The 19,702-nt window shown below is 55.7% G+C and overlaps 1 protein-coding gene across 1 annotated transcript in view; it reads right to left on the reverse strand.

The window, feature by feature from the left end:
* ERBB2 (erb-b2 receptor tyrosine kinase 2) overlaps positions 1 to 19,702 on the reverse strand; it is an 87,307-nt gene that overhangs the window by 10,045 nt on the left and 57,560 nt on the right. The window contains 2 exon segments of the mRNA XM_075580146.1: positions 2,871 to 3,057; positions 3,163 to 3,314. Of these exon segments, the coding sequence (XP_075436261.1) occupies positions 2,871 to 3,057; positions 3,163 to 3,314 (339 nt within the window).

Below are 19,702 nucleotides of genomic sequence, written 5' to 3' on the forward strand. Positions count from 1 at the left end.
TATACACACACAGTGACCTCACCTGTTGCATATACACACACAGTGACCTCACCTGTTGCATATACACACACAGTGACCTCACCTGTTGTATATACACGCACAGTGACCTCACCTGTTGTATATACACGCACAGTGACCTCACCTGTTGCATATACACGCACAGTGACCTCACCTGTTGCATATACACGCCCAGTGAGCTCACACATTACACACACACACAGTGACCTCACACATTACACACACACACAGTGAGCTCACACATTATACACACGCAGTGACCTCACATTACACACACACGCACAGTGACCTCACACATTATACACACGCACAGTGACGTCACACATTATACACACGCACAGTGACCTCACACATTATACACACGCACAGTGACCTCACACATTACACACACACACAGTGAGCTCACACATTATACACACGCAGTGACCTCACATTACACACACACGCACAGTGACCTCACACATTATACACACGCACAGTGACGTCACACATTATACACACGCACAGTGACCTCACACATTATACACACACACAGTGACCTCACACATTATACACACGCACAGTGACCTCACACATTATACACACGCACAGTGACCTCACACATTATACACACGCACAGTGACCTCACACATTATACACACACACACAGTGACCTCACATTACACACACACACACACACAGTGACCTCACACATTATACACACGCACTGTGACCTCACACATTATACACACGCACAGTGACCTCACACATTATACACACGCACAGTGACCTCACACATTATACACACACACACAGTGACCTCACATTACACACACACACGCTCAGTGACCTCACACATTATACACACACACAGTGACCTCACACATTATACACACACACAGTGACCTCACATTACACACACACACGCACAGTGACCTCACACATTATACACACGCACAGTGACCTCACACATTATACACACGCACAGTGACCTCACACATTATACACACGCACAGTGACCTCACACATTATACACACGCACAGTGACCTCACACATTATACACACGCACAGTGACCTCACACATTATACACGCGCACAGTGACCTCACATTACACACACACACGCACAGTGACCTCACACATTATACACACGCACAGTGACCTCACACATTATACACACGCACAGTGACCTCACACATTATACACACGCACAGTGACCTCACATTACACACACACATGCACAGTGACCTCACACATTCTACACACGCACAGTGACCTCACGCATTATACACACGCACAGTGACCTCACACATTATACACACGCACAGTGACCTCACATTATACACACACGCACAGTGACCTCACACATTATACACACGCACAGTGACCTCACACATTATACACACGCACAGTGACCTCACACATTATACGCACGCACAGTGACCTCACATTATACACACGCACAGTGACCTCACACATTATACACACGCACAGTGACCTCACACATTACACACACACACGCACAGTGACCTCACACATTATACACACGCACAGTGACCTCACACATTATACACACGCACAGTGACCTCACACATTATACACACGCACAGTGACCTCACATTACACACACACACGCACAGTGACCTCACACATTATACACACGCACAGTGACCTCACACATTATACACACACACAGTGACCTCACACATTATACACACGCACAGTGACCTCACACATTATACACACGCACAGTGACCTCACATTATACACACGCACAGTGACCTCACACATTATACACACGCACAGTGACCTCACATATTATACACACGCACAGTGACCTCACACATTATACACACACACAGTGACCTCACACATTATACACACGCACACAGTGACCTCACATTACACACACACACGCACAGTGACCTCACACATTATACACACGCACAGTGACCTCACATTATACACACGCACAGTGACCTCACACATTATACACACACACAGTGACCTCACACATTATACACACGCACAGTGACCTCACACATTATACACACGCACAGTGACCTCACACATTATACACACGCACAGTGACCTCACACATTATACACACACACGCACAGTGACCTCACATTACACACACACACGCACAGTGACCTCACACATTATACACACGCACAGTGACCTCACACATTACACACACGCACAGTGACCTCACATTATACACACGCACAGTGACCTCACACATTATACACACGCACAGTGACCTCACACATTATACACACGCACAGTGACCTCACACATTATACACACTCACAGTGACCTCACACATTATACACACGCACACAGTGACCTCACATTACACACACACACGCACAGTGACCTCACACATTATACACACGCACGCACAGTGACCTCCCATTATACACACGCACAGTGACCTCACACATTATACGCACGCACAGTGACCTCACACATTATACACACGCACAGTGACCTCACACATTATACACACGCACAGTGACCTCACACATTATACACACGCACAGTGACCTCACACATTACACACGCACGCACAGTGACCTCACACATTATACGCACGCACAGTGACCTCACACATTATACACACGCACAGTGACCTCACACATTATACACACGCACAGTGACCTCACATTACACACACACACGCACAGTGACCTCACATTACACACACGCACAGTGACCTCACACATTATACACACGCACAGTGACCTCACACATTATACACACGCACAGTGACCTCACACATTATACACACGCACAGTGACCTCACATTACACACACACACACACGCACAGTGACCTCACACATTACACACGCACGCACAGTGACCTCACCTGTCAGGCTGCGCATGCGCAGCTCCCGCAGGCCCGCGGCCCCCCCGGGCTGCGAGTTGGAGAGCACGGCGAGCGCGTAGCGCTCCTGATACAGCTGCGTACCCCGGATAATGCGCAGCGCCTGCAGGGGCAGCAAACTCAGCAGGTTATCCGCTATTAAAACATAGCCCTGCACCTCCACCACGTCCTGCCAGGGGGCGACAGAGAGAGAGAGACCGCATCAGTGCCTTGCTGTGACATACCCCAGCCAGGTGAAAGGGTTAACATTGTTACACTAATACTCCCCCGTTACCTGCAGGAAGGACACGTCGGCGCCCTCTGGCAGGTAGGTGACTTCCAGGTTGCCTTGGATGACCTGGCAGCCGCGGTAAAGGGATCTCAGCGTCTGGTAATGGTTCTCCAGGCTGAACGGGCACAGGCGCTTCATGTCCGTCCCTGTGCACACTGGGGAAGAAAGGGTTAAGTCAGAGGCGAAGGCATGTCCCTCCCCCCCGCAGGGTGACACGGTGACACAGACAGAAGGGAGCTATGAGTCTGTCCCTCCCCCCCGCAGGGTGACACGGTGACACAGACAGAAGGGAGCTATGAGTCTGTCCCTCCCCCCCGCAGGGTGACACAGTGACACAGGCAGAAGGGAGCTATGAGTGTGTCCCTCCCCCCGCAGGGTGACACAGTGACACAGACAGAAGGGAGCTATGAGTCTGTCCCTCCCCCCGCAGGGTGACACAGTGACACAGACAGAAGGGAGCTATGAGTCTGTCCCTCCCCCGCAGGGTGACATGGTGACACAGACAGAAGGGGGCTATGAGACTGTCCCTCCCCCGCAGGGTGACACAGTGACAGACAGAAGGGAGCTATGAGACTGTCCCTCCCCCCGCAGGGTGACACAGTGACACAGACAGAAGGGAGCTATGAGCCTGTCCCTCCCCCGCAGGGTGACACAGTGACAGACAGAAGGGAGCTATGAGACTGTCCCTCCCCCCGCAGGGTGACACAGTGACACAGACAGAAGGGAGCTATGAGCCTGTCCCTCCCCCCGCAGGGTGACACAGTGACACAGACAGAAGGGAGCTATGAGTCTGTCCCTCCCCCGCAGGGTGACATGGTGACACAGACAGAAGGGGGCTATGAGACTGTCCCTCCCCCCCGCAGGGTGACATGGTGACACAGACAGAAGGGGGCTATGAGACTGTCCCTCCCCCGCAGGGTGACACAGTGACACAGACAGAAGGGAGCTATGAGCCTGTCCCTCCCCCCGCAGGGTGACACGGTGACAGACAGAAGGGTGCTATGAGCCTGTCCCTCCCCCCGCAGGGTGACACAGTGACACAGACAGAAGGGAGCTATGAGCCTGTCCCTCCCCCCGCAGGGTGACACAGTGACACAGACAGAAGGGAGCTATGAGTCTGTCCCTCCCCCCGTAGGGTGACACAGTGACAGACAGAAGGGTGCTATGAGCCTGTCCCTCCCCCCGCAGGGTGACACAGTGACACAGACAGAAGGGAGCTATGAGCCTGTCCCTCCCCCCGCAGGGTGACACAGTGACACAGACAGAAGGGAGCTATGAGTCTGTCCCTCCCCCCGTAGGGTGACACAGTGACAGACAGAAGGGTGCTATGAGCCTGTCCCTCCCCCCGAAGGGTGACAGTGACACAGACAGAAGGGAGCTATGAGCCTGTCCCTCCCCCCGAAGGGTGACAGTGACACAGACAGAAGGGAGCTATGAGTCTGTCCGTCCCCCCGCAGGGTGACACAGTGACACAGACAGAAGGGAGCTATGAGTCTGTCCCTCCCCCCGCAGGGTGACACAGTGACACAGACAGAAGGGAGCTATGAGTCTGTCCCTCCCCCGCAGGGTGACATGGTGACACAGACAGAAGGGGGCTATGAGACTGTCCCTCCCCGCAGGGTGACACAGTGACAGACAGAAGGGAGCTATGAGACTGTCCCTCCCCCCGCAGGGTGACACAGTGACACAGACAGAAGGGAGCTATGAGCCTGTCCCTCCCCCGCAGGGTGACACAGTGACAGACAGAAGGGAGCTATGAGACTGTCCCTCCCCCCGCAGGGTGACACAGTGACACAGACAGAAGGGAGCTATGAGCCTGTCCCTCCCCCCGCAGGGTGACACAGTGACACAGACAGAAGGGAGCTATGAGTCTGTCCCTCCCCCGCAGGGTGACATGGTGACACAGACAGAAGGGGGCTATGAGACTGTCCCTCCCCCCCGCAGGGTGACATGGTGACACAGACAGAAGGGGGCTATGAGACTGTCCCTCCCCCGCAGGGTGACACAGTGACACAGACAGAAGGGAGCTATGAGCCTGTCCCTCCCCCCGCAGGGTGACACGGTGACAGACAGAAGGGTGCTATGAGCCTGTCCCTCCCCCCGCAGGGTGACACAGTGACACAGACAGAAGGGAGCTATGAGCCTGTCCCTCCCCCCGCAGGGTGACACAGTGACACAGACAGAAGGGAGCTATGAGTCTGTCCCTCCCCCCGTAGGGTGACACAGTGACAGACAGAAGGGTGCTATGAGCCTGTCCCTCCCCCCGCAGGGTGACACAGTGACACAGACAGAAGGGAGCTATGAGCCTGTCCCTCCCCCCGCAGGGTGACACAGTGACACAGACAGAAGGGAGCTATGAGTCTGTCCCTCCCCCCGTAGGGTGACACAGTGACAGACAGAAGGGTGCTATGAGCCTGTCCCTCCCCCCGAAGGGTGACAGTGACACAGACAGAAGGGAGCTATGAGCCTGTCCCTCCCCCCGAAGGGTGACAGTGACACAGACAGAAGGGAGCTATGAGTCTGTCCGTCCCCCCGCAGGGTGACACAGTGACACAGACAGAAGGGAGCTATGAGTCTGTCCCTCCCCCCGCAGGGTGACACAGTGACACAGACAGAATGGAGCTATGAGACTGTCCCTCCCCCCGCAGGGTGACACAGTGACACAGACAGAAGGGAGCTATGAGTCTGTCCCTCCCCCCGAAGGGTGACAGTGACACAGACAGAAGGGAGCTATGAGCCTGTCCCTCCCCCCGCAGGGTGACACAGTGACACAGACAGAAGGGAGCTATGAGTCTGTCCCTCCCCCCGTAGGGTGACACAGTGACAGACAGAAGGGTGCTATGAGCCTGTCCCTCCCCCCGAAGGGTGACAGTGACACAGACAGAAGGGAGCTATGAGCCTGTCCCTCCCCCCGAAGGGTGACAGTGACACAGACAGAAGGGAGCTATGAGTCTGTCCGTCCCCCCGCAGGGTGACACAGTGACACAGACAGAAGGGAGCTATGAGTCTGTCCCTCCCCCCGCAGGGTGACACAGTGACACAGACAGAATGGAGCTATGAGACTGTCCCTCCCCCCGCAGGGTGACACAGTGACACAGACAGAAGGGAGCTATGAGTCTGTCCCTCCCCCCGAAGGGTGACAGTGACACAGACAGAAGGGAGCTATGAGTCTGTCCCTCCCCCCCGCAGGGTGACATGGTGACACAGACAGAAGGGGGCTATGAGTCTGTCCCTCCCCCCCGCAGGGTGACATGGTGACACAGACAAAAGGGGGCTATGAGTCTGTCCCTCCCCCCGTAGGGTGACACGGTGACAGACAGAAGGGTGCTATGAGTCTGTCCCTCCCCCCGTAGGGTGACACGGTGACAGACAGAAGGGTGCTATGAGCCTGTCCCTCCCCCCGCAGGGTGACACAGTGACACAGACAGAAGGGAGCTATGAGTCTGTCCCTCCCCCCGCAGGGTGACATGGTGACACAGACAGAAGGGGGCTATGAGTCTGTCCCTCCCCCCCGCAGGGTGACATGGTGACACAGACAGAAGGGGGCTATGAGTCTGTCCCTCCCCCCGTAGGGTGACACGGTGACAGACAGAAGGGTGCTATGAGTCTGTCCCTCCCCCCGCAGGGTGACACAGTGACACAGACAGAAGGGAGCTATGAGTCTGTCCCTCCCCCCGAAGGGTGACAGTGACACAGACAGAAGGGAGCTATGAGTCTGTCCCCCCCCCCCCACAGGGTGACACAGTGACACAGACAGAAGGGAACTATGAGTCTGTCCCTCCCCCCGCAGGGTGACACAGTGACAGACAGAAGGGAGCTATGAGACTGTCCCTCCCCCCGCAGGGTGACACAGTGACACAGACAGAAGGGAGCTATGAGACTGTCCCTCCCCCCGCAGGGTGACACAGACAGAAGGGGGCTATGAGTCTGTCCCTCCCCCCCGCAAGGTGACATGGTGACACAGACAGAAGGGAGCTATGAGCCTGTCCCTCCCCCCGAAGGGTGACAGTGACACAGACAGAAGGGAGCTATGAGTCTGTCCCCCCCCCCCCACAGGGTGACACAGTGACACAGACAGAAGGGAGCTATGAGTCTGTCCCTCCCCCCCCCCCCCGCAGGGTGACACAGTGACACAGACAGAAAGGAACTATGAGCCTGTCCCTCCCCCCGCAGGGTGACATGGTGACACAGACAGAAGGGAGCTATGAGCCTGTCCCTCCCCCCGAAGGGTGACAGTGACACAGACAGAAGGGAGCTATGAGTCTGTCCCCCCCCCCCCCCCACAGGGTGACACAGTGACACAGACAGAAGGGAGCTATGAGCCTGTCCCTCCCCCCCCCCCCCACAGGGTGACACAGTGACACAGACAGAAGGGAACTATGAGCCTGTCCCTCCCCCCGCAGGGTGACACAGACAGAAGGGAGCTATGAGTCTGTCCCTTCCCCCGCAGGGTGACACAGTGACACAGACAGAAGGGAGCTATGAGCCTGTCCCTCCCCCCGCAGGGTGACACAGTGACACAGACAGAAGGGAGCTATGAGACTGTCCCTCCCCCGCAGGGTGACACAGTGACACAGACAGAAGGGAACTATGAGTCTGTCCCTCCCCCCGCAGAGTGACACAGTGACACAGACAGAAGGGAGCTATGTGTCTGTCCCTCCCCCCGCAGGGTGACACAGTGACACAGACAGAAGGGAGCTATGAGCCTGTCCCACCCCCCGCAGGGTGACACAGTGACACAGACAGAAGGGAGCTATGAGTCTGTCCCCCCCCTCTCCGCAGGGTGACACAGTGACAGACAGAAGGGAGCTATGAGCCTGTCCCTCCCCCCGCAGGGTGACACAGACAGAAGGGAGATATGAGTCTGTCCCTCCCCCGCAGGGTGACACAGTGACACAGACAGAAGGGAGCTATGAGCCTGTCCCTCCCCCCGCAGGGTGACACAGTGACACAGACAGAAGGGAGCTATGAGTCTGTCCCTCCCCCCGCAGGGTGACACAGGCAGAAGGGAGATATGAGTCTGTCCCTCCCCCCGCAGGGTGACAGTGACACAGACAGAAGGGAGCTATGAGTCTGTCCCTCCCCCCGCAGGGTGACAGTGACACAGACAGAAGGGAGCTATGAGTCTGTCCCTCCCCCTGCAGGGTGACACAGTGACACAGACAGAAGGGAGCTATGAGACTGTCCCTCCCCCCGCAGGGTGACACAGTGACAAAGACAGAAGGGAGCTATTAGTCTGTCCCTCCCCCCGCAGGGTGACACAGTGACACAGACAGAAGGGAGCTATGAGACTGTCCCTCCCCCTGTAGGGTGACATAGTGACACAGACAGAAGGGAGCTATGAGTCTGTCCCTCCCCCCGCAGGGTGACACAGACAGAAGGGAGCTATGAGTCTGTCCCTCCCCCCGCAGGGTGACACAGTGACAAACAGAAGGGAGCTATGAGTCTGTCCCTCCCCCCGCAGGGTGACACAGTGACACAGACAGAAGGGAGCTATGAGCCTGTCCCTCCCCCCGCAGGGTGACACAGGCAGAAGGGAGCTATGAGCCTGTCCCTCCCCCCGCAGGGTGACACAGTGACACAGACAGAAGGGAGCTATGAGTCTGTCCCTCCCCCCGCAGGGTGACACAGTGACACAGACAGAAGGGAGCTATGAGTCTGTCCCTCCCCCCGCAGGGTGACACAGTGACAAACAGAAGGGAGCTATGAGTCTGTCCCTCCCCCCGCAGGGTGACACAGTGACACAGACAGAAGGGAGCTATGAGCCTGTCCCTCCCCCCGCAGGGTGACACAGGCAGAAGGGAGCTATGAGCCTGTCCCTCCCCCCGCAGGGTGACACAGTGACACAAACAGAAGGGAGCTATGAGTCTGTCCCTCCCCCCGCAGGGTGACACAGTGACACAGACAGAAGGGAGCTATGAGCCTGTCCCTCCCCCCGCAGGGTGACACAGGCAGAAGGGAGCTATGAGTCTGTCCCTCCCCCCGCAGGGTGACACAGTGACACAGTCAGAAGGGAGCTATGAGTCTGTCCCTCCCCCCGCAGGGTGACACAGTGACACAGGCAGAAGGGAGCTATGAGTCTGTCCCTCCCCCCGCAGGGTGACACAGTGACACAGACAGAAGGGAGCTATGAGTCTGTCCCTCCCCCCGCAGGGTGACACAGTGACACAGGCAGAAGGGAGCTATGAGTCTGTCCCTCCCCACGCAGGGTGACACAGTGACACAGACAGAAGGGAGCTATGAGTCTGTCCCTCCCCCCGCAGGGTGACACAGTGACACAGACAGAAGGGAGCTATGAGTCTGTCCCTCCCCCCGCAGGGTGACACAGTGACACAGGCAGAAGGGAGCTATGAGTCTGTCCCTCCCCCCCGCAGGGTGACACAGTGACACAGACAGAAGGGAGCTATGAGTCTGTCCCTCCCCCACAGGGTGACACAGTGACACAGACAGAAGAGAGCTATGAGTCCCTCCCACAGCGCGGAGTCCCAGGCTCCTGAGAGAGGGTAATTGTGTGCCCCTCCCACAGCGCCGGCTCCCAGGCTCCTGATAGGGTAAGTCTGTGTCCCTCCCACAGCGCTGGCTCCCAGGCTCCTGATAGGCTAAGTCTGTGTCCCTCCCACAGCGCCGGCTCCCAGGCTCCTGGAGTAACTCCAGCACTGAAAGGAGTCAAACCGGTTTACAAAGCAGAGCCACTCCCTAACCCTCCTGCAGCCACGGGAGGGACCTCAGCTCACACGTGTGCAGGAAGTAACACACACACAGGAGTAAACACGCTAAGGATGAGACGTCACCTTCTCCATCCAGGCCACGCAGGGACAGCACTCACCCATGTTACACCTCCATGTCCCAAGGCCCCGCGTGATGGAGATGTTAGGGAGGGGGGTTATTGGAAGACCACTGCCCACCAGTGGGTGAGACTGGCCACCAGTGGGTGAGACTGGCCACCAGTGAGTGAGACTGGCCACCAGTGAGTGAGACTGGCCCACCAGTGAGTGAGACTGCCCACCAGTGAGTGAGACTGGCCACCAGTGAGTGAGACTGGCCACCAGTGAGTGAGACTGCCCACCAGTGAGTGAGACTGCCCACCAGTGAGTGAGACTGGCCTCCAGTGGGTAAGACTGGCCACCAGTGAGTGAGACTGCCCACCAGTGAGTGAGACTGCCCACCAGTGAGTGAGACTGCCCACCAGTGAGTGAGACTGCCCACCAGTGGTTGAGACTGGCCACCAGTGAGTGAGACTGCCCACCAGTGAGTGAGACTGCCCTCCAGTGGGTGAGACTGGCCACCAGTGAGTGAGACTGCCCACCAGTGAGTGAGACTGCCCACCAGTGAGTGAGACTGCCCACCAGTGGGTGAGACTGCCCACCAGTGAGTGAGACTGCCCACCAGTGAGTGAGACTGCCCACCAGTGAGTGAGACTGCCCACCAGTGAGTGAGACTGCCCACCAGTGAGTGAGACTGCCCACCAGTGAGTGAGACTGCCCACCAGTGGGTGAGACTGGCCTCTGCCTCTGCTAACTGAGCAGTGAAGGCTTAGCAATGATGAGGGCGAGAGAGAAAAAGAAATGAAGGGACAGGTTGTACGTACAAATGCATTGAAGGCTATGATATAACAGGACTGGGGAAGCCTTCTGCCCCCTCCCCCTCTCCCCCAAACTTTAAGCCCCCTCACACCCTCCCCGGGGGGTCTGAATCCCCTCAGAGAGGTTAGCGGAGGCCTGAAGCAGCCATTTCCTGCATGTCTGTGGATGGGTTGCCTAGCAACCTGCTGCCGACCTCGGGCCTACACACTGCAGATGGAAAGACAGCCCTGGCCCGCGCCCTAATCCGCAGCCAGCGCTGAGCCGCGCCAGACTTCAGCTGGTGTCCGCGTGGCAGACACGAGCCCCAAAGGGGCGACAAGGAGGAAATAACAAGCGGGGAGGGCATTGAGTATGTCACTGAACCCCTCCATGTGGGAGGCAAGTGACTTCCACTCAGGGGGAAGAGCGGCTCCCCGGCGGGGGGAAGAGCGCCTCGCCGGCGGGGGAAGAGCGCCTCGCTGGCGGGGGGAAGAGCGCCTCGCCAGCGGGGGGAAGAGCAGCACGCTCACGGGAGGGCAGTCTCGCTTTATCTGACACAGAATGGGTTAAAATAATCCCACAATCTCCTACCAACTTCAGGGGGACAGGAATAAGAGGGGGACAGGAAATAAGGGGGACAGGAATAAGAGGGGGACAGGAATAAGAGGGGGGCAGGAATTAAGAGGGGGGCAGGAATTAAGAGGGGGGCAGGAATTAAGAGGGGGACAGGAATAAGAGGGGGACAGGAATAAGAGGGGGACAGGAAATAAGAGTGGGACATGAATAAGAGGGGGGCAGGAATTAAGAGGGGGACAGGAAATAAGGGGGACAGGAATAAGAGGGGGACAGGAATAAGAGGGGGACAGGAATAAGAGGGGGACAGGAAATAAGAGGGTGACAAGAATAAGAGGGGGACAGGAATAAAAGGGAGACAGGAAATAAGGGGGACAGGAATAAGAGGGGGACTGGAATAAGAGGGGACAGGAAATAAGAGGGTGACAAGAATAAGAGGGGGACAGGAATAAAAGGGAGACAGGAAATAAGAGGGGGACAGGAATAAGAGGGGGATAGGAAATAAGAGGGGGACAGGAAATAGGGGGACAGGAATAAGAGGGGGACAGGAATAAGAGGGGGACAGGGATAAGAGGGGGACAGGAATAAGAGGGGGACAGGAATAAGAGGGGGGCAGGAATTAAGAGGGGGACAGGAATAAGAGGGGGGCAGGAATTAAGAGGGGGACAGGAATAAGAGGGGGGCAGGAATTAAGAGGGGGACAGGAATAAGAGGGGTGCAGGAATTAAGAGGGGGACAGGAATAAGAGGGGGACAGGAATAAGAGGGGGACAGGAAATAAGAGGGTGACAGGAAATAAGAGGGTGACAGGAATAAGAGGGGGGCAGGAATTAAGAGGGGGACAGGAATAAGAGGGGGGCAGGAATTAAGAGGGGGACAGGAATAAGAGGGGGACAGGAATAAGAGGGGGACAGGAAATAAGAGGGTGACAGGAAATAAGAGGGTGACAGGAATAAGAGGGGGGCAGGAATTAAGAGGGGGACAGGAATAAGAGGGGGGCAGGAATTAAGAGGGGGACAGGAATAAGAGGGTGACAGGGATAAGAGGGGGACAGGAATAAAAGGGAGACAGGAAATAAGAGGGTGACAGGGATAAGAGGGGGACAGGGATAAGAGGGTGACAGGGATAAGAGGGGGACAGGAATTAAGAGGGGGACAGGAATAAGAGGGTGACAGGGATAAGAGGGGGACAGGAATAAAAGGGAGACAGGAAATAAGAGGGTGACAGGGATAAGAGGGGGACAGGGATAAGAGGGTGACAGGGATAAGAGGGGGACAGGAATAAAAGGGAGACAGGAAATAAGAGGGTGACAGGGATAAGAGGGTGACAGGGATAAGAGTGGGACAGGAATAAGAGGGTGACAGGGATAAGAGGGGGACAGGAATAAAAGGGAGACAGGAAATAAGAGGGTGACAGGGATAAGAGGGGGACAGGGATAAGAGGGTGACAGGGATAAGAGGGGGGCAGGAATTAAGAGGGTGACAGGAATGTGACGCTTCGCACGCCTGCCGGTCTCGTTTCTCCTTTCCCTATATTATTCTTATTCCCGGTTATATGTATAGCGCCGGCATATACCGCCGCGCAGTACAATGGGGGGGGGGGGGGGTTTACATAAACAGAATGACGTATGAAGGAGGACGGGCGCGCGCAGATACAGAGAGGTAATGAGGGCCCTGACCCAGGGAGCTTACACTCTAGGACAGGGGGGGGGGGGTGCAACCCCAGTCCTCAAGCCCCCCCCACCCCAACAGGTCGGGCTATGAGGATATACCTCAGGGGGCTCAGTCAGATATTGAGCCACCTGTGCTGAAACATGGACTGATTGAGCCACCTGTGCTGAAGCAGGGACTGACTGAGCCACCTGTGCTGAAGCAGGGACTGACTGAGCCACCTGTGCTGAAGCAGGGACTGACTGAGCCACCTGTGCTGAAGCAGGGACTGACTGAGCCACCTGTGCTGAAGCAGGGACTGACTGAGCCACCTGTGCTGAAGCAGGGACTGACTGAGCCACCTGTGCTGAAGCAGGGACTGACTGAGCCACCTGTGCTGAAGCAGGGACTGACTGAGCCACCTGTGCTGAAGCAGGGACTGACTGAGCCACCTGTGCTGAAGCAGGGACTGACTGAGCCACCTGTGCTGAAGCAGGGACTGACTGAGCCACCTGTGCTGAAGCAGGGACTGACTGAGCCACCTGTGCTGAAGCAGGGACTGACTGAGCCACCTGTGCTGAAGCAGGGCCTGACTGAGCCACCTGTGCTGAAGCAGGGACTGACTGAGCCATCTGTGCTGAAGCAGGGACTGACTGAGCCACCTGTGCTGAAGCAGGGACTGACTGAGCCACCTGTGCTGAAGCAGGGACTGACTGAGCCACCTGTGCTGAAGCAGGGACTGACTGAGCCACCTGTGCTGAAGCAGGGACTGACTGAGCCACCTGTGCTGAAGCAGGGACTGACTGAGCCACCTGTGCTGAAGCAGGGACTGACTGAGCCACCTGTGCTGAAGCAGGGACTGACTGAGCCACCTGTGCTGAAGCAGGGACTGACTGAGCCACCTGTGCTGAAGCAGGGACTGACTGAGCCACCTGTGCTGAAGCAGGGCCTGACTGAGCCACCTGTGCTGAAGCAGGGACTGACTGAGCCACCTGTGCTGAAGCAGGGACTGACTGAGCCACCTGTGCTGAAGCAGGGACTGACTGAGCCACCTGTGCTGAAGCAGGGCGTGACTGAGCCACCTGTGCTGAAGCAGGGATACCCTGGAAACCTGACCTGTTGGGGGGAGGGTTGGAGTTGAGCCCGGGCCCCTGCAGACGGGGGGGGGGGGGGGGGGGGGGGGTGGCAGGGAAGCTGGGAAACAATGGCTGCCTTGTTCTTGTCTCACGAGAGGGGGGACGAGACCCGACATTACAGGCGAGCCTGTCCAGGCCTCCCCTCCCCCGCCTCACCCCTCAACCGCGGGGAGCGATGCTCTGCATGTTACCCCTAGCAAAGGAAGGGGTTAATGAGGAATGCTCTGCAGGTCTCTAGCAAAGGAAGGGGTTAATGAGGAATGCTCTGCGGGTCTCTAGCAAAGGAAGGGGTTAATGAGGAATGCTCTGCGGGTCTCTAGCAGAGGAAGGGGTTAATGAGGAATGCTCTGCAGGTCTCTAGCAAAGGAAGGGGTTAATGAGGAATGCTCTGCGGGTCCTGGCAGAGGAAGGGGTTAATGAGGAATGCTCTGCAGGTTTCTAGCAGAGGAAGGGGTTAATGAGGAATGCTCTGCGGGTCCCTAGCAGAGGAAGGGGTTAATGAGGAATGCTCTGCGGGTCCCTAGCAGAGGAAGGGGTTAATGAGGAATGCTCTGCGGGTCCCTAGCAAAGGAAGGGGTTAATGAGGAATGCTCTGCGGGTCTCTAGCAGAGGAAGGGGTTAATGAGGAATGCTCTGCGGGTCTCTAGCAGAGGAAGGGGTTAATGAGGAATGCTCTGCGGGTCCCTAGCAGAGGAAGGGGTTAATGAGGAATGCTCTGCGGGTCTCTAGCAGAGGAAGGGGTTAATGAGGAATGCTCTGCGGATCTCTAGCAGAGGAAGGGGTTAATGAGGAATGCTCTGCAGGTCTCTAGCAGAGGAATGGGGTTAATGAGGAATGCTCTGCGGGTCCCTAGCAGAGGAAGGGGTTAATGAGGAATGCTCTGCGGGTCTCTAGCAGAGGAAGGGGTTAATGAGGAATGCTCTGCGGGTCCCTAGCAGAGGAAGGGGTTAATGAGGAATGCTCTGCGGGTCTCTAGCAGAGGAAGGGGTTAATGAGGAATGCTCTGCAGGTTTCTAGCAGAGGAAGGGGTTAATGAGGAATGCTCTGCGGGTCCCTAGCAGAGGAAGGGGTTAATGAGGAATGCTCTGCGGGTCTCTAGCAGAGGAAGGGGTTAATGAGGAATGCTCTGCGGGTCTCTAGCAGAGGAAGGGGTTAATGAGGAATGCTCTGCAGGTCTCTAGCAGAGGAAGGGGTTAATGAGGAATGCTCTGCGGGTCTCTAGCAGAGGAAGGGGTTAATGAGGAATGCTCTGCAGGTCTCTAGCAAAGGAAGGGGTTAATGAGGAATGCTCTGCGGGTCTCTAGCAAAGGAAGGGGTTAATGAGGAATGCTCTGCGGGTCTCTAGCAGAGGAAGGGGTTAATGAGGAATGCTCTGCAGGTCTCTAGCAAAGGAAGGGGTTAATGAGGAATGCTCTGCGGGTCCTGGCAGAGGAAGGGGTTAATGAGGAATGCTCTGCAGGTTTCTAGCAGAGGAAGGGGTTAATGAGGAATGCTCTGCGGGTCCCTAGCAGAGGAAGGGGTTAATGAGGAATGCTCTGCGGGTCCCTAGCAGAGGAAGGGGTTAATGAGGAATGCTCTGCGGGTCTCTAGCAGAGGAAGGGGTTAATGAGGAATGCTCTGCGGGTCTCTAGCAGAGGAAGGGGTTAATGAGGAATGCTCTGCGGGTCCCTAGCAGAGGAAGGGGTTAATGAGGAATGCTCTGCGGGTCTCTAGCAGAGGAAGGGGTTAATGAGGAATGCTCTGCGTATCTCTAGCAGAGGAAGGGGTTAATGAGGAATGCTCTGCAGGTCTCTAGCAGAGGAATGGGGTTAATGAGGAATGCTCTGCGGGTCCCTAGCAGAGGAAGGGGTTAATGAGGAATGCTCTGCGGGTCTCTAGCAGAGGAAGGGGTTAATGAGGAATGCTCTGCGGGTCCCCAGCAGAGGAAGGGGTTAATGAGGAATGCTCTGCGGGTCTCTAGCAGAGGAAGGGGTTAATGAGGAATGCTCTGCAGTTTTCTAGCAGAGGAAGGGGTTAATGAGGAATGCTCTGCGGGTCCCTAGCAGAGGAAGGGGTTAATGAGGAATGCTCTGCGGGTCTCTAGCAGAGGAAGGGGTTAATGAGGAATGCTCTGCGGGTCTCTAGCAGAGGAAGGGGTTAATGAGGAATGCTCTGCAGGTCTCTAGCAGAGGAAGGGGTTAATGAGGAATGCTCTGAGGGTCTCTAGCAAAGGAAGGGGTTAATGAGGAATGCTCTGCGGGTCTCTAGCAGAGGAAGGGGTTAATGAGGAATGCTCTGCGGGTCTCTAGCAAAGGAAGGGGTTAATGAGGAATGCTCTGCGGGTCCTGGCAGAGGAAGGGGTTAATGAGGAATGCTCTGCAGGTTTCTAGCAGAGGAAGGGGTTAATGAGGAATGCTCTGCGGGTCCCTAGCAGAGGAAGGGGTTAATGAGGAATGCTCTGCGGGTCTCTAGCAGAGGAAGGGGTTAATGAGGAATGCTCTGCGGGTCTCTAGCAGAGGAAGGGGTTAATGAGGAATGCTCTGCAGGTCTCTAGCAGAGGAAGGGGTTAATGAGGAATGCTCTGCGGGTCTCTAGCAGAGGAAGGGGTTAATGAGGAATGCTCTGCAGGTCTCTAGCAAAGGAAGGGGTTAATGAGGAATGCTCTGCGGGTCTCTAGCAAAGGAAGGGGTTAATGAGGAATGCTCTGCGGGTCTCTAGCAGAGGAAGGGGTTAATGAGGAATGCTCTGCAGGTCTCTAGCAAAGGAAGGGGTTAATGAGGAATGCTCTGCGGGTCCTGGCAGAGGAAGGGGTTAATGAGGAATGCTCTGCAGGTTTCTAGCAGAGGAAGGGGTTAATGAGGAATGCTCTGCGGGTCCCTAGCAGAGGAAGGGGTTAATGAGGAATGCTCTGCGGGTCCCTAGCAGAGGAAGGGGTTAATGAGGAATGCTCTACGGGTCTCTAGCAGAGGAAGGGGTTAATGAGGAATGCTCTGCGGGTCTCTAGCAGAGGAAGGGGTTAATGAGGAATGCTCTGCGGGTCCCTAGCAGAGGAAGGGGTTAATGAGGAATGCTCTGCGGGTCTCTAGCAGAGGAAGGGGTTAATGAGGAATGCTCTGCGGATCTCTAGCAGAGGAAGGGGTTAATGAGGAATGCTCTGCAGGTCTCTAGCAGAGGAATGGGGTTAATGAGGAATGCTCTGCGGGTCCCTAGCAGAGGAAGGGGTTAATGAGGAATGCTCTGCGGGTCTCTAGCAGAGGAAGGGGTTAATGAGGAATGCTCTGCGGGTCCCTAGCAGAGGAAGGGGTTAATGAGGAATGCTCTGCGGGTCTCTAGCAGAGGAAGGGGTTAATGAGGAATGCTCTGCAGTTTTCTAGCAGAGGAAGGGGTTAATGAGGAATGCTCTGCGGGTCCCTAGCAGAGGAAGGGGTTAATGAGGAATGCTCTGCGGGTCTCTAGCAGAGGAAGGGGTTAATGAGGAATGCTCTGCGGGTCTCTAGCAGAGGAAGGGGTTAATGAGGAATGCTCTGCAGGTCTCTAGCAGAGGAAGGGGTTAATGAGGAATGCTCTGAGGGTCTCTAGCAAAGGAAGGGGTTAATGAGGAATGCTCTGCGGGTCTCTAGCAGAGGAAGGGGTTAATGAGGAATGCTCTGCGGGTCTCTAGCAAAGGAAGGGGTTAATGAGGAATGCTCTGCGGGTCCCTAGCAGAGGAAGGGGTTAATGAGGAATGCTCTGCGGGTCCCTAGCAGAGGAAGGGGTTAATGAGAAATGCTCTGCGGGTCTCTAGCAGAGGAAGGGGTTAATGAGGAATGCTCTGCGGGTCTCTAGCAGAGGAAGGGGTTAATGAGGAATGCTCTGCGGGTCCCTAGCAGAGGAAGGGGTTAATGAGGAATGCTCTGCGGGTCTCTAGCAGAGGAAGGGGTTAATGAGGAATGCTCTGCGGATCTCTAGCAGAGGAAGGGGTTAATGAGGAACGCTCTGCAGGTCCCTAGCAGAGGAAGGGGTTAATGAGGAATGCTCTGCGGGTCTCTAGCAGAGGAAGGGGTTAATGAGGAATGCTCTGCGGGTCTCTAGCAGAGGAAGGGGTTAATGAGGAACGCTCTGCAGGTCCTGGCAGAGGAAGGGGTTAATGAGGAACGCTCTGCGGGTCCCTAGCAGAGGAAGGGGTTAATGAGGAACGCTCTGCGGGTCTCTAGCAGAGGAAGGGGTTAATGAGGAATGCTCTGCGGGTCCCTAGCAGAGGAAGGGGTTAATGAGGAATGCTCTGCGGGTCTCTAGCAGAGGAAGGGGTTAATGAGGAATGCTCTGCGGATCTCTAGCAGAGGAAGGGGTTAATGAGGAACGCTCTGCAGGTCCCTAGCAGAGGAAGGGGTTAATGAGGAATGCTCTGCGGGTCTCTAGCAGAGGAAGGGGTTAATGAGGAATGCTCTGCGGGTCTCTAGCAGAGGAAGGGGTTAATGAGGAACGCTCTGCAGGTCCTGGCAGAGGAAGGGGTTAATGAGGAACGCTCTGCGGGTCCCTAGCAGAGGAAGGGGTTAATGAGGAACGCTCTGCGGTCTCGCGCACAGTAACGGGGTGTGAACGCTGTGATTGTGCGGGTGGTCACTGTTTGCCGCCCGCTCAGGCTGCTGAAAGGCTGGCGTAGTGCCACATCAGTGCTGAGCAGCACCAGTTCCACGCTCCGAGCAGGGACATGTCAGGGGCCCCCAATCACAGCCTGCCATGTTCCCCTAACTGGCACGCCAGCCGGGCTCGCACAGCAATGTACATGTAACATGCAAAGCCATGTGAAGAAGAGACCTGTGAGGTTTGGGAAAGCTCTGTACATGTGAAGAAGAGACCTGTGAGGTTTGGGAAAGCTCTGTACATGTGAAGAAGAGACCTGTGAGGTTTGGGAAAGCTCTGTACATGTGAAGAAGAGACCTGTGAGGTTTGGGAAAGCTCTGTACATGTGAAGAAGAGACCTGTGAGGTTTGGGAAAGCTCTGTACATGTGAAGAAGAGACCTGTGAGGTTTGGGAAAGCTCTGTACATGTGAAGAAGAGACCTGTGAGGTTTGGGAAGCTCTGTACATGTGAAGAAGAGACCTGTGAGGTTTGGGAAAGCTCTGTACATGTGAAGAAGAGACCTGTGAGGTTTGGGAAGCTCTGTACATGTGACGAAGAGACCTGTGAGGTTTGGGAAGCTCTGTACATGTGAATAAGAGACCTGTGAGGTTTGGGAAGCTCTGTGCATGTGAAGAAGAGACCTGTGAGGTTTGGGAAAGCTCTGTACATGTGAAGAAGAGACCTTTGAGGTTTGGGGAAGCTCTGTACATGTGAAGAAGAGACCTGTGAGCTTTGGGAAAGCTCTGTACATGTGAAGAAGAGACCTGTGAGGTTTGGGAAGCTCTGTACATGTGAAGAAGAGACCTGTGAGCTTTGGGAAAGCTCTGTACATGTGAAGAAGAGACCTGTGAGGTTTGGGAAAGCTCTGTACATGTGAAGAAGAGACCTGTGAGGTTTGGGAAAGCTCTGTACATGTGAAGAAGAGACCTGTGAGGTTTGGGAAAGCTCTGTACATGTGAAGAAGAGACCTGTGAGGTTTGGGAAAGCTCTGTACATGTGAAGAAGAGACCTGTGAGGTTTGGGAAAGCTCTGTACATGTGAA

Source organism: Ascaphus truei, chromosome 23, assembly GCF_040206685.1.
Source record: "Ascaphus truei isolate aAscTru1 chromosome 23, aAscTru1.hap1, whole genome shotgun sequence".
NCBI classification, from domain to species: Eukaryota; Metazoa; Chordata; class Amphibia; order Anura; family Ascaphidae; genus Ascaphus; species Ascaphus truei.